Source organism: Varroa destructor, unplaced genomic scaffold (genome assembly GCF_002443255.2).
Source record: "Varroa destructor unplaced genomic scaffold, Vdes_3.0 BEIS01000007.1, whole genome shotgun sequence".
Lineage (NCBI taxonomy): Eukaryota > Metazoa > Arthropoda > Arachnida > Mesostigmata > Varroidae > Varroa > Varroa destructor.
In genome coordinates, this window is record NW_019211460.1 from 3,854,053 (window position 1) to 3,869,200 (window position 15,148).

At 37.6% G+C, this 15,148-nt stretch overlaps 1 protein-coding gene across 1 annotated transcript; it reads left to right on the plus strand.

The window, feature by feature from the left end:
• Positions 1-6,288: 6,288 nt before the first annotated feature.
• LOC111253965 (cytochrome P450 4V2-like) lies at positions 6,289-14,517 on the plus strand. Its single transcript, XM_022814265.2, has 3 exons — positions 6,289-7,817; positions 13,654-13,882; positions 14,082-14,517. Exons 1-3 carry the CDS (start codon positions 6,560-6,562, stop codon positions 14,200-14,202), a joined length of 1,608 nt encoding a protein of 535 aa, XP_022670000.1. The 5' UTR covers positions 6,289-6,559; the 3' UTR covers positions 14,203-14,517.
• The last annotated feature ends 631 nt before the right edge of the window (positions 14,518-15,148 follow it).

Consider the following 15,148-nt stretch of genomic DNA (forward strand, 5'->3'; position numbering starts at 1 on the left):
TTAATAATTATTATATTGTATTGCACTATAAAGCTTTGTGGCTGAGGCTACTGAAATGTGTACGTGTATGTAGTTGACTGTGTATTGTTAATATCCCTGACGACGTATCTAGCTGAAGCCAAAACCTTGTGTCTATCATAGATCTGTTTTTGTGTAACGACTATGAAGCAAAACTCAGAAACGACCTAGCCAATGTGTCAAGGCCACAAATGTTGGCTCTCTATTTCAGCGGTTAGGCGAATAAATCTCGATATGACATATCTTTAACCCGGAACTGGCTTGTTTTTTTTTTGTAGAACTATCGAGAGGAACTATCGATATCTTCAACACATTTCGTACAAAGGGAAACATGTCGACGTTTTCCGTTGTACGAAAAAACTTTTTGTCATAGATCCTGTAATATTACAAACAAGTATTAAGTACTTTATTGCTCGCTTTGAGTAATACTTTTTAAAGTTCAGAATTACCTGTACTATCGCATACTTTATTAGGTTAATTGACTTCGCTTCAGGGTATAGCGGACTTGTGCCACACAATCACAGCCTACCCTCTGTGAGTCGCAAATTATGTTAAAATACAAAAAAAATGTCTTTACAATCCCTACATTATTAACTTATTATACACCTTCGAAAGACTTAAACAGAAAAAACTATTGACTGATTACTTCTAGTCAACATGATCATTGCCTCCAAAAACAAGATGGTAAAATATTTTAAAAAATGCTAGAGTACAAGTTGTTGAGTTAAAATAAGTTAAAAAACAGGTTAAAATAAGATAACGTCTGGGAAATCGAGCATGTAATTTAGAATTATATTTTGAGTGACATGCCAATATGGGATGGGCATCCCTTTTTCGGGGATTATCTTTTGAGTTTCTTCGAGGTCGCAAGTAAGTATACTTGGCATTGGTTGAAGATAACGGTTAAACACTTGTGAACGATTCGGGTTAGTAGTTAGGTTAGCTCTGTGGTTAAGTGGTATTTAAGTAGCATAAAGTATATATATATATATATATATATATATATATATATATATATATATACACTTTACACGACGCACTGTACTGTAAAGACCGAAATATCCGCAACCAATAGCAATTAAGACACTAGATAATAATGCTCTATAATATAACTAACTAATAAAAATGTTCCCTAGTTTCGTAATTAAAAGTGAGAAACCAGAGTCGCCTTCGAAATAAAACATCTCTCTCGTTAATATATGGAATGTGATGGCGTGGCACATATGCCGCCTGGTAAGTGAGCCATCATATGGAAACCTTAGTATTGACCGAACGCTTGTGCCGATCCTAAACACGTATGCGGCCTGTCCCGATAATGCTAGCTGAAAACGAGTGGACCTAATTCCCCCGGCACTTAGTATATACTAAGTAAAAAAGCTAACGAGAAAGGTTGCAAAACTGACGTCAGCAAAAGCAATGTCGCCGGCCAGCACTTCGCAGTCTTGCTATTTCATGTGTAGAACCCATACAGCGCTCGTGCCATCACCCAGCGTGTATTATCGTCGGTTTTGCTTGCTATCACTTTTAGATAGCTCGCTATTGAGGAGAATGATTAGGTCTCATTTCGTTTTTGAAAGCAAGCATTCATCGTGTATTCGAACTTACGTATATTTGGCCTAGTCTAGGTACTGGAATACTGAGGGAAGCCAATTGTGGAGGAGCTATGCAGCTGTTAAGCTCGCACAGCCGCGGGGAGTTCCTGCGACACCCGTGAGTGACCTTCTTTTATCGGAGGGTACCTCTCGCAGTTATAGAGGTGTACAGATATCTAGCGAAAGAGAAAACGCAGTGTATCCAAGTCAAGGAAAATCCGAACGAGGAGCCCGCGAGGGCTAAAAACCTTGCGAATTACTCCTGGCGTCGGTGGGTAACTGAAACTGCTGAGAAACAATGTCTCACGTCACATGTCATAACCACTAATGGCGATACCAGGGCGCCTCAGTCATCCCAACTCAGCAACATTCTTCACCATTCAACACGAGCTGACATTTCTGTCCCGCTGTTGAATAGCTTCAAAGACAGGTCCAGACTAATACTAGATTAGGTCGATTCGTTGTATAGTGATTCAGCCTCTTATTATGTGTATAAGCTCATTTATCACACTAATATGCTTACGTGGGCTGATAGGGCTACGAGGCTTGCAGTAGCAAGAAACGTTTTGCTGGGAAATGGGTGCAGTCATTTCTCCTCCTAAATTTGCGCCCTTAAAATACTTGTGAATAGCACTTTCGAGACCTCTGCAACGCCAGGCTTCATATAATTACGCTACGTAAAATTGTTCCTGCTTGATAGTTTGATTTGTTCGTTAAATGAACCCAACATGTACCGCTAATCATTGTAGGATGTAATTGAACGCCTTTTGTACTGCCTATTATATTCCGAACTCGATGAGATTCAATTTGAAAAAGACGTTGGACGTTAATGAAATGTCACTTGACGCATGGCACACAGGAAACACTGTTGTTGATTTTCACCGACATGTGATTTCATAAGCGATTGCTTTCCGGGATCGTACAATCTTCTATGTTGTTGAAAAAATTCGGGCTGTTCTGGAAGCCAAGATAAGCGTTGTTGTTTATTCTGTTTGGCTCAACCGTAGCGTTAATAGCATAACCATAGACATAAGTTAGAAATGCACCGTATGCATGGGACGTCTTGATATGGACAAACATTCAAAAAATAGCTCTGGATATTGTGGTGAACGTGATCATCGGAGCAATGTAGACGATTATATACCGTATATATCACAGTCTCTAAGCCCATGTAAAACCGCTTATCAATTAGATTTCAAGTCTCAAGTTCAGTTTTCACTTTACACTTCGATAGATATTGACCAGTGATACCTGTAAAATAGTTATGGTACTAACTGAAAAACATAACGCACGCAATTAAAAAAATCAATACAACCGATGATCAAAAGTCCGCCACAGATCCGACCGATATAAATCAATATAGTATCGATACAATTTACATCGACAAAAACGATTATATATCGATATAACCAAGTATTCGAAATGTATTTTCGGGAATTTTATGTAAATGGTGTTCTGGAACCGAAAAAAGTTCTAATCTGACATTGCTATGAACATATACGCTAATGTAAAAATATTACTAACTTCTTTCTCTCCAGTAATATGTGATTATTGTTACTAAACACTGCTTAAATGGCGCATACTCCCTCTCATAGTGTGATCTATAGTAGCATATTGAAATACTTCGTGATAGCCTGTCTTTCAATCATTCATTTTGCTTGATTGATTTATCACTACGTACATATCTTATCTTATCGAAGTTCTTTAGCTATAAATAAAAAAGGATGCTGGTATAACTACTACTACTGATAACGAAGTCAGATTATGTATGAAGTTATTCGACGTCAACTAGCGACCAGTGGGGCAGTGTATCTAAAACACTATCGGGTTAAGTCGTTTTGTATATTTTAAAAAAGATGAATTTGTCTAAATATAAAATAAATGGCATTTTAGAGTTAAGTTTTTTGAGCAGTTGAATAAAACAAACAAACCATGGACTACATAGATCAACTACGCGTCGTCTTCTTAGATGGCTGAAAATTAAGAGGGATATTAGAAGTGTAAATGTTTATTCCTTGATAAACGCGGGTTGTACAAGAGGTTGGCCTATGTCTTCCACCAGGACAGTTTTAGGTAATAGGCGCGGAACAAAAAACTTTTTCCACTAACAGAATTATGTCGAATTCTGCCTGCCAGAAACAAGTGCCTTTGCGTTTCGGTCCAATGATTTAAAGTAAAACAATAGTAACAGAAGTAAGTTAAAGTGCTTAGACCGCCTTATTAATCCTGAAATGTGCAGATTAAGTACTGGCGCTCGCGACCATTCGAACGGTCGGTTACTAAATAAATTCTATACTTTGTGCTAATTTAACCCAGAATATCTTTTAGTTGAACTTTACTTGGCTTGGCTTTGTTCTTACATAGCAGCGTAAAGCGCGCGTCGTCCTAATAATATGCAGCTGTTCACTGTTAAGTACCTATAGTAGCCTGTATCGATAGCCACATAGTAGATACGTTTTCTCTCACGCCGTTTTTGTCTGACAAAACCAAAATGTTGACTGTTAGAATTTTATACTGATCTTAGTTTACGCCTTATAATTTCAATAATAGCCATTGCATCAATGATGAGGGTAACGGCATGCCAGTGGTCACTGTGTTAGTAAAACTGAACGAACCCAAAATAAATGTTACTGTCAACATACGATTGTCACCACGCAGGGTCCTATCTACCTATCCTAATAGTATAATCGTACAAGCAGTCCACTAAAATAGACGGGTCAATTGGACAAACAAACTGAAATTCGACCCATTTTATAAAGAAATTTCGCAAATGACATTTACAATCTTCAAAGAGAAATCTCTGTCTGAGAGTGGTCTCGTTATCAGTTTCAGGTGATAGGATTCATAACTCTCAAGTACAATATGGACAAAAACCACGAGATAGTTTCATCAATCTACCACATTTTACTTTGTGCGTGCACATTAAGTTGAAAGAAAGTTAAAAAAAAAGGAGTGTAATTAACACGTTTTAATATCTTGTGAGAGTAAGGGAAAAGGGCGTTACCTTTATATGTATATCTTTTCCTTTCTGCACACCTACGTTGCTGATTCATTAGTAAACGTTAGTAAACGTGAGGGGGTAAGTATTCTCTTCAATAAGTGACTGGTAGGGGGTGTAATAGTCGTACTAAAACCAAGTGAAACAGTGAGCGGATTTTACGAATTCAATTAATCATAAAACTCACTGAGAATGTTGTTTTATATAGACTTAATACGGATAACCCAAAGCCGACAACACGAGTAAACCAGAAACTTTATCTACTAGTCTATCAGTGCGGTATCTTTAAGAAAACTGGAGACTCTGAAGGCAGATAGGATAAGAGCATCTTAATAAAAAATAGCTAGTCAGCTTCGGTTGTGATAAAATTTGGATACCTCGCTCGCTATACACGTGGCTCTTGCCTAATTTCTGCTATTATACAACAGGTAGAATCTGATTCCAAATTGTCTGGGTATATATGCGTGCTACTATATGTCGATCATATTTGGAGATTATGCGATTAACGGGCGCGCACACCCCATGATTTCCTTGTAGCGGGGTCTAAAACGATTCCAAAGCCGGAAACTATACGACACTCTAGTTACCCATTTAAGTTGTTTAAATGTTATATGGAAAGAAATAATTCTTCAAATCTTAAAATATACTTCACAGTTGCCATACAGGCTAAATACCAGAAACGCGCATGAAAAGCATCGAAATCATCAAGCTTAAAATCTCGTGGACCTAAGGAGATCGGTCTAATAAAATCCCGCGACTTCGATCGTCAAGTATTGAAATTATCTTTACCATGGTATATTGTAACAGTACATCGTACTAAAAAATATTTCTCGGTACTGCAGTCATTCTAATTATTCGTTACATTTAATCACCAACTGTACTTGCATGGATAGCTTACAAAGGATACTGTGGTCAGTGAATCTCCAAACTGAATTTACAAGGAACTTGAGCTTACAAAGCGAACATTAAAGTTTTATAAAAACACAGAGCACATGGTAATCGATTTTTAGTGCTCGATCTATATTAATGAATTTATCGAGTCAGCGGTCATAGTGATGTATAAATGCTGCTACTGAGACTAGCAAGGTTTATGCAGGTAAGCACTGGTGCGACTCTGTATGCTTAACAATAGTGTTAAGATAGCGTCACCGTCATAAAAAGGTCCTAGGCCTTAAGTGAAAAAAAAAACGAAAACCAAAAAAAAAATAAGAAAATACAATCTGTACCAATTCAAACAGATTTGGAATTATTTCTAAACAGTTCGGTTAATGCAAGCCTTATTTCGGAATCAATTTCGTCCGTTCAGCCTCGATTAATGAAAAACGCGTTTGTTTTCGCACGGTTTACGCTTAAAGAACGGAACTCAATCAAGAGACTGTAAACATGTATACAAAGCGGTTCGGGAACTAGTTAAAAATAAGCGTTTCTCCTTTTTTTTTTTGTAGGTAAAATACGCATTGCTAATTAATCAATTATTATTAACAACTTGTATGATAACCGATGTAAGCTGTTATAAACGGAAAGGCCTTTTCGAAAAAATATATACATATTTATATCGGAGCATCAATTTTAGTCATGCTAAGTAGCCAGCTATCAACTTAGTTTTGTGTTAATATATATATATTTTTTCCGGGTTTATATCTAAAAATACACACGTAATAGTTGGTATGAACTTGCAATCTTGTAAATGTTTGTTGTTACAAAGTAATCTTATATGGGCGAATACCCATATCTAAGCGTTGTCAACCTTCTACGAACGTCTGTGCGGTATTAGGGAAAACTAAAAAGAGGAACACTATCTGTTGGAAGAATCCGTAGGCAACGGACAGTTAGAATTCATAGTACAACAACACTCTATTTCAGTGAGAAATAGAACACGTAAATCTGTGTTGGTAGTCTGCCAAGGGATAACACGGTTCAACTCGGCTTCTGCTGTGTGTGAATTTCCAAAATGATGCTACCTCAATCAACGACGCTTCTTACGCTGGTCTCTCGAATCTTTTTTACAACCGCCATTACATTTGCAGTTGCCATTGTAATAGGGTTTGCATTTCTGCGTTATTGGCGAAATAAAACTTACCGTTTCTTGAAAGAATTTCCAGGATGGTTTGAGCCTATCCCACTTATCCGACATCTTTGCTTTCACTACAGCATACTTAATAGTTGTAAGGGGACCGGGATACCGTACGGAGTGTATCTGAACGACATGCTCCAAGGCATGACATTTATGTGGTTGCTGAAAAATAAAGGTGCGGTAGTTTCGTATGTCGCTGGTGAACCGCGTCTGCTCCTACTTCAGGCTGATCATGTTGAAAAAATTCTCACTCATCCAAGAAACCTCAGGAAAGGTTTCGGTTATGACTTTATGGCTCCATGGCTTAGCGGAAGCATTTTGCTAACAGCGGGCACGCGCTGGAAAGCTAAACGAAGGCTTTTGGTCCCTGCGTTTCATTTTCATGTTTTGGATGAATTCAGCTCCGTTATCAATAAATATGCCAGGGTGTTTGTGAATCGCGTCTTGACAAAGGATCGGGAAGACGACTTGGTACAATTCATATCAGCCCTGACTCTCGATATCGTCTGCGGCGCGATTATGGGAGTCAGTATACATAGCCAGACGAGTCAGTCGGGCCAGAAATATTTACAGGGGATTAGTAGGCTCAGCGAGCTAATAATCTTACGTATGCAAAATATTCTACACTGGAGTGACTGGATATATCAATTTTCTGAAGCTGGCCAAGAATTTTACTCGATTCTCGACTCGGTTCATGGCTTCACGGACCGGATCATAGACGATCGCAAGGCGAAATTGCTTTCTAATCCAAAATCACTGAGCACAACAGCAAGCTCAACTGCTAGTAAACCCAAAGCGTTTCTTGATGTGATGCTACAGCTGTATCTGGCCGGAGAAATGTCAGCGGAAGACATTCGCTACGAAGCTGATGCGCTCGTGTTTGCAGGGCATGACACAACATCCATGGCGCTCACCTATGCCATCTACTTGATTGGCTTACACCATGATGTACAACAGAAGCTGCAGCAAGAAGTGGATGCACTAATTGAAGGAAAAAACCTGGACAGAAATGATATCAGTTCTGAAGAAGTGCGTTCATTGAAATATATGGACATGGTGCTGAAGGAGTCGCAGAGGATCTACCCTTCTGTTCCGTCTATTGGGAGAGTCCTCGATGACGATATGCAAATTGACGGTATGGTTTATCATACGTTGACTTAGGTGTATGTATTGTTTCACTGGTGTAATGAAATTAACTACTTTTTTTTTTTTAACAGGCCTATTATATTAACGAACTATAATACTGACTAAAATTATTCCAGTTTCTTGTTCCAGTATTTCCTCAGTTTTTCTATAGAAACATGTCTAAGATTTAAAAAGTGTATGGCTATTAGATTTTGATCAATTATGGGTTCTGGGTGACGCCAAATAAATCCTTTGAGTAAGAAAAGATTCCATTGATCAATGACTCGTATTAACGAGTCATTTAAAGCTTCTGTATCAATTTTTCTAAAAGGTGTTTTAATAAACTTTTTGCAGACAATTTGTTTAGTTAGATTCTTAGTACGACAAGATAACCTGTAATGGGATCAGTTTTACGCGACAAAGCCGAAATATAAATTTAAACCATTACAAATAACAGCTGACTTAAAAAAAAGGGTTCGGTTATAAGAAAACAAAACGTTTATCACTTACTTACAGTTTTACTATGTTTTTAACTGATCAATTGGATTTTACCTAGAGTACCCCTTAAAAAGTTAAATACACCCTCTATTTTCAAGTCTAATAGGTACCTTGTATATAAATAATAAACATGCATTTATAAAATGAGCATGTTAAAAATAGAACCTGCTGAAAAAGTTCAGTTCCGCTACGCTATTTCGTAGCGTGAAATGACTTTCTCGCAAAATAGAGACGATGAGACGGATAAGGGAATCCCTCTATCGGAGAGCCTCAACAAGTGCAGGTGTTTTGGTGCTCCTTCGAGTGCCACTATGAAATCGACGAATACAGTAGAGAATTTAGAGGATGAAAAAATCTGTGTGTGTGCTAATTCTGCTGCTGCGGTTTTTTTCTGTTAGAATCTGATATCTTTCTTATTTTTTTTTATAGGTCTGGAATAATTTGAACTTATTCAACTTACACGAGTTGAATTTGGTAAATATGGAAAATATGAAGTTGAAACCTAAATATTCGGCTATGGAAAACGTATCTGCCGTTTCAAGTTAAAACCAAAGCAAACATTTTTCGGGTATTAAAATAACATTTATTAAACTGTTCTGCTTAATGACATTCTGTCATTTGTCTTATAATAGCGTAATCCTATCAATGTAGAAATTATGTAGTTTCTGAGCGAAAAAAAATATTACAAGTAATTCTTGCATTCCTCCATCCACAGGAAATTAATAGCATTAAGGGGGTTTTGCAGAGACCGAAACAGATGATAGCTGGATAGTGCAAGATTAAAATTGTACGGCGGATGCATTAAAATTTTTAATCCCAGGCCCCAGTCTCTGTTGAGTAGGTCTGGCATTATCATGATGGAAGACGACGCCTTTTCTGACTTGTGATCAACTGCTTTAAAATGATTCGATTTCGTAGCGTTTCTGGAGGTTTTTAGAGACAAATTCAAATAGGTGTTTTTTTTTGCGTCAATTCGTGTGGGGCCCAAAGATCGAGCCTTTTTGCAGCCAGCTTCCGAAAAATGCTTTCTTTCTCAGTTTTCGCGATTATTTCATGAACTTTTTTGTGACTGGTCGAGAACTCCGAAGAACACCTTTCACATCGAATACTGCATGACAAGAGCGACAGAATAATCCTTGGGCCGCGTATTGCAGTGACGCATCTTGGCCGTAAACAGCGTAATTTTTTTATGAACCTAGCCAGCATTTGTACTTTATCGTAATAAAATTGTAGAACATAGCGAATTTTCTGCGAAATTTTACTTATCTTTATAACGGTTTATCTCAAGTCTGAATGAAGTCATTTTAGCAATTCTAGCGTATTTACTTTTGTTAAACTACTATACCGATCCGTGTAGACTCAATTCTGCGTAAGTATATAACTCTAAAGACATCTAGTAAAAATTGCTGGTTTTCGACCACTACGATTACATTTTTGGTTACCTTTCAACCTGATATGTCAAACGACTTTTTGGTTAGCGTGAATCGGGAACCGGCGTTCTGCACAACCTATAAAGAATTCTGTCAAAGTTCTGGTCCCGTACGACCACGGCAAGCTCAAACAGCTTTCTTACGACTTCGTGCAAATGTTTCCTAACGAGTATGGAACTGCATCAAAAACGATTCGAGATCAGTTTTTCAATTTCCTTTCCGTCTCTGCTAGTTTATGCCTTTAAGGCCCTTCAGAGTATAAATTCTTTAGGATTCCTAAAAGGTCGTTTACAAGCTTTTTCCTAAAGCCTCGTCATTTCTTTTGCTTTACAAAGGGACACAACATGTGAACTTGTTGGTGTTCTATTCTGGAGCAACAAAAAAAATATGTAAGTGAAGGGCTTGCGTGCTTAAATTTTTTATATTCCATGCTCCTGACAACTGGCGTTCTTAAGTAACGTAAATTTGACACTCAAGGCTTATTCAGTTCAGCTAAAATTAATCGTATAGTTCAGTAAATGTAGAAAGCGATTACATTTAATTTTATATTGCTCGAATTGTGGCCACCTATAATTTATATATGGAATCATTCTTACACTTGTTGTAGCATGCCAAAACGACGGTTTTGCCGAAAATTTGTTGACTTGTCAGGATGGATAGAAGCAAAACAGCGCCAATTTTTTAACCTCATGAGATGTTTTACTTGTTGTTTAGATATGAAATTCATGAGAAAATACTGTTCTCTTTATGCATGCAATTTAAAAGGTATACCTCGTATTTCTATCAAAAAAAAAAAATGAAAGATGAAGTAAGATTTTTTTTTCTTTTTACCTTCAGACATACAATTAATGCAGCTAGTCGCTTTGACAGAGACTAGAATATTAGAAAGCGAATCTAAGTTGCGACGCCTAATGACGTGAGGTGAATAAACGGTGTCCCATTTTTCGACCATGAGAAACTATGAAGATGATTCAATTACATTAAAACATGTTTCTTCGTGGCTATTTGACCTTTTGTACAGGTATATGATTTTGTAATCGCTATTGGAAATTACCGACATAATGAACTTAGTTATCAACAAAGTAGCCCTGTTCGTGCTCGCATAAATCGTTCCCACAATTGCAGTTTGCCAAAACAACAGTTTGGACTTCCCACTAACCATTATTATTATTATTTATTTTTAGTCCCATTGACACATGTTAAAACGAAGTAAGGAGGTTCGCCGTTGCCAGTTTGTTGTAGCAACTACCACTATGGAAAAACGGAAGCAGACCACGGAGAAAAAAGGCAGTTGCTGTTTAACTAGTCACCTTTTGCAGCCGCTTTCTGCGCTCGAAAGGCGAAGAGTTCCCATGGGTCCTTTCTTTTTGGAGAATAGATGAATAAAGCAATTGGTCTATTAGTATGTATGAAAGTTGAGAAAGATCAGTAATAGCTCTCTGTCCCTTCATTCGTCGCGACATGTACTTACGGAGTTGTATGCACGACAGCCGTGCTTCATCACTCTGTTATTGTAAAATATGACTCGACTGAAAAGTAAGCAAGTACCCGGAATGTATAAAAGGCTTGCACACTGTGATTGTCTCTCATGCGGTTGTCTTAAGTATCCATCATCGTTGGAAAAATTATTTACAGTAAACCTAGCTAACAGGTGGAGCCGTCAAACTCATTGGATTCTTCGTACGTACGAATACGCTAAGTTTAAATTTCGATACGGTTTACTATATATGTTCATGACAAAATACTGATTCCTTTTGTTTGCAAACCAAGATGTTGTGTACTGGAGTTGGCTTCAATAAAGCAAAGGTCCGCAGACTTCAACTCAATCGCTGATAAGCGTCAGTTCTCGCTATTTGGATTAATACTCAGGCACCTAACAACCAAATTCATGATATCTTGCGTGCTGTTAGAATTACTCATGCTGGCAATACAATCTTTCCATAGTTACATCGTCATTATAACGATTGTATTAGTCAGGTTCCTGTTTGTGGTTTATCGCTTTAACCAAATCTATTAGTTATTGAAAGAATTTCCAGGATGGCTTAAGCATATCCTACTGGCCCGCTAGTTAGAGCTTTACTGAAGTCTTTTCCGTACATCTGAGCAGACTGGAGTACCATGTGGAATGCATTTTTGCGACACCATCCAGGAAATGGTATTCATACGAGTCCTAAAAAGGAACCAACCAAAGTATCGTGCCTTCCCAGTTAGCGAAAATGATCGCATTTAGCGCGAAAAGACTCTCACTCATCAAACAAATCTTAGAAAGGCATTTGCCTGTGATTTTATAGTTCCAAGACTTGGACAATGCCGTTTGCCGGCAACAGAAAATCACTAGGGAATTAAAAGAAAATTTCTGACACCGGCATTTCACTTTCGCATTTTGGACGAATTTGCTATCGGTTGTAAATAAGCACGCGTGCATACTTACCAATTGCACCATCGTGAAAGTCTTTGTATCTTTTATATCTACCCTTGTCCTCAATATACTTTACGAAACAGTCGTAAGAACGAAGATTTGCTGCCAACGCATCAATTCTGATCAAAGGTATTTCCAGGGCGCATGTTAGCTAGAAAAGCTTTTAGAATCTTTACCACTGGAATGATCTTATATATCAGTTAACCGATTCTGGTAAGAAGTTTTGCTCTACATTTTCAACGATTCGTGGTTTCACACGTTGAGTTATTACTAATAGAGAAGCGGAGCATCCAAAGCTTCTGAGAGAAACGGCGAACCTGGAGAGCATAACAAAACAGTGAACGGGTCACAAAAAGCCTTTCCGACATAATGTTACAGCTGCATTTGGTTAGAGAAATGCCAGAGTGAAAACGTTTGCTGCAAGGCTGATATGTTCATTTTCGAAGGGTAACAATACTAGTTGCCTTCATCTATGCCATCTCCTTAATTTACTTACGTCCCGGAGTCCACCAAAAGCGGCAGCAGAAGGTTCCAAGAAGAGAACCTGGACACAGATGATATTAGTTCTGAACGAGTTCGTTCATTGAAATATATATGCATGATGTTGAAAAAGTCACAAAGAATTTAATTTGATTTTCCAGTTACATAAAGAATCGTTGGTGCTATATTAGAATTGACGGTACGCATATCTTGAAAACTATATTGCCAATATAGGGCACGCATTTTTTAAATGACTGTGACTCAGAAATAATATATTCATGTGTGAAAGTGAAGTACGGCATTTACAGCTTGGCAAAAAATCACTACTTGGTCTTTAATTACTCAAATTTTTTTAGTAATGTGTTCGTCCTAGCTGAAGTAAAATCACAAGGTTTCGAGTCGCTTCTCTTAAAAATATTATAAAATATGGAATTAGCTGGGCCGCCTAATTTCGAAAGTACTAGCTCAATCGCAAAATCCCGTTCCTCGCTTACCTGTAATAGTGTGTTCCTATTCTCGAATTTTCTTGAAATGAGTTACTACTAGGACTATCTCTCTCACCCTGTAAGATGCTGCCTCATCTAGAGTTTATCTGACGATAAAACAAAAAAGGGCCTAATGTATGCAGTCTACATATAAGCTAATGGAGATTAAGGATAGGCTATGAGGTAGCCTGTCTTGAAAACTTTGTATCGTTGATAGTGCAATGGGTGATATCTTTGTTTACTAAATTTTGGGTGTAGATACACTTTGTTTGTAGAAGAGGCCGACCGTCTTAAGTAGAAATTAATGGATTAAGTAATGGACCTAAAACACAAAAAAAGATTCTATAACGTTTATGAACTTAATGGTGCATTAATATGCGAACCCATACTATTATTATTATATAATACATTTTTAATTATCCTTCATTTTTAGTTTTTAATTAATAATCGTTAAGCTGCCTTGACTTTGGCATTCCGTTAAAATACAACTTAGCAGGCATTCGATATTGTAACATTAGTGTGAACATCTTCCAGGTAAAACAGTTCCACGTGGGACGAATATCAGCGTCGATTTATTTGGACTCCACCGCGACCCGACCGTCTTTCCATGCCCCGAGGAGTTTATACCCGAGCGCTTTGGGGCCGATGCAGCAAGTCGAAAGCCATTCACGTTTGTACCATTTTCGGCCGGCCCGCGGAACTGCATCGGCCAGCGCTTTGCACTTCTAGAGGAAAAGATTACACTCTGCCATCTTCTCGCCAGGTGATTCGTTGTCTGAGCTTCATAATAAATGAAAGAGTGCACTGTCGTTAATTGTAGAGCAACCATTTCTCTTTTAAAATTATCGTCCTATTGCACACCTACAGCTTTTTCATTCTCCGTACAAAAAAAAAGCAAATGACTTTTAAAAAAGCATAAAAGCAGTTTAATTTCTTTGGTTTCCTATCTTATTGACTGATAGGTACGACTGGATATCTCTGGATCCTCGAGATAAGCTTCAGCTTGTTTCGAACATTGTCCTGAGGCCAAGAAGCAAGATTCGGGTCGTCTTCCGAGCAAGAAAAACAAGTTGTCTTGCCTGACAGCACGGGGAGTAACAAACACAGTTAAATAACTGCGGTAACCTGAAGATGTAGTAACTGGTCAAAGAAGTTTCTCGCGTAATTTTATCATAATGTTGATAGACTCTGATTACAGATTTATGTTAATATTTCTGCAGTGTACTGTATCAATTATTGGCGTGTATATGCTTCGCTAAATGCTTCCGAATTTAGGTCTGCAGAAAACGTCTTCTAAAAGTCCTCTCCGTATGTTAAATTACTGTTGGTCACTAGCTAATCCTGCAATGAAGTGGGCTCTGTAATAAATTAACATAATTTTCAACTCATTATGAAAAATTATATCTTTAGTTCTAGATAAAATGTGTTTCTGCGGATTAAAATGCAGACCTTGCGTTGTTGCGTCAATGTGCGCACCTCCGTTTGTTTCTAGGTCCATCTGTTATGCCGTGAGTTGCTATCACTATTATATAATTTCTGCTTTTACTAATTTCGAGGTAATGATGACTATATGAACGTAATCTTACTCTTCGCCTACATTTTTTGAGTTCCTACTAATGAAAGATTATTACAGAATTGGATCTAAGCTTGCCTTAAACATAGAACTACTACGATTTAAGAAGCTGCCACAATGTGTAAACTAATACAAAACGCTTTCCGTAAGCGAGTATAGGAGGCTTAAATGCGACAATATGTAGTAATGTTTATTATTTTGATTACTTTGTAGTGGATTTGTACTCTCCGTATGAAATTGTTCTTTCTTGATTGATGGGGTCGAAGATAGATTTGAAGCTATAAAAGAGACATGTCTACGTATAGGAAGAGCATACATTTGTTGTTAGGGTCAAAATGGTTTCGATTTCAACTATGGGTCTACATTGTATCTACGTTGAATCTACAATTAACGTGATCAGCAGCACACACGCACAACTTAAATATTTAGATACCTATAAATATTCTATTTCGAATG

What these genes read in the sequence shown, in the direction of transcription:
- LOC111253965 (XM_022814265.2), top strand. Translation starts at nt 6,560, where the DNA reads ATGATGCTACCTCAATCAACGACGCTTCTTACGCTGGTCTCTCGAATC. An exon ending in TGACGATATGCAAATTGACG is followed by an intron (nt 7,818 to 13,653) that starts GTATGGTTTATC and finishes AACATCTTCCAG; the next exon opens with GTAAAACAGTTCCACGTGGG. An exon ending in CTCTGCCATCTTCTCGCCAG is followed by an intron (nt 13,883 to 14,081) that starts GTGATTCGTTGT and finishes ATTGACTGATAG; the next exon opens with GTACGACTGGATATCTCTGG.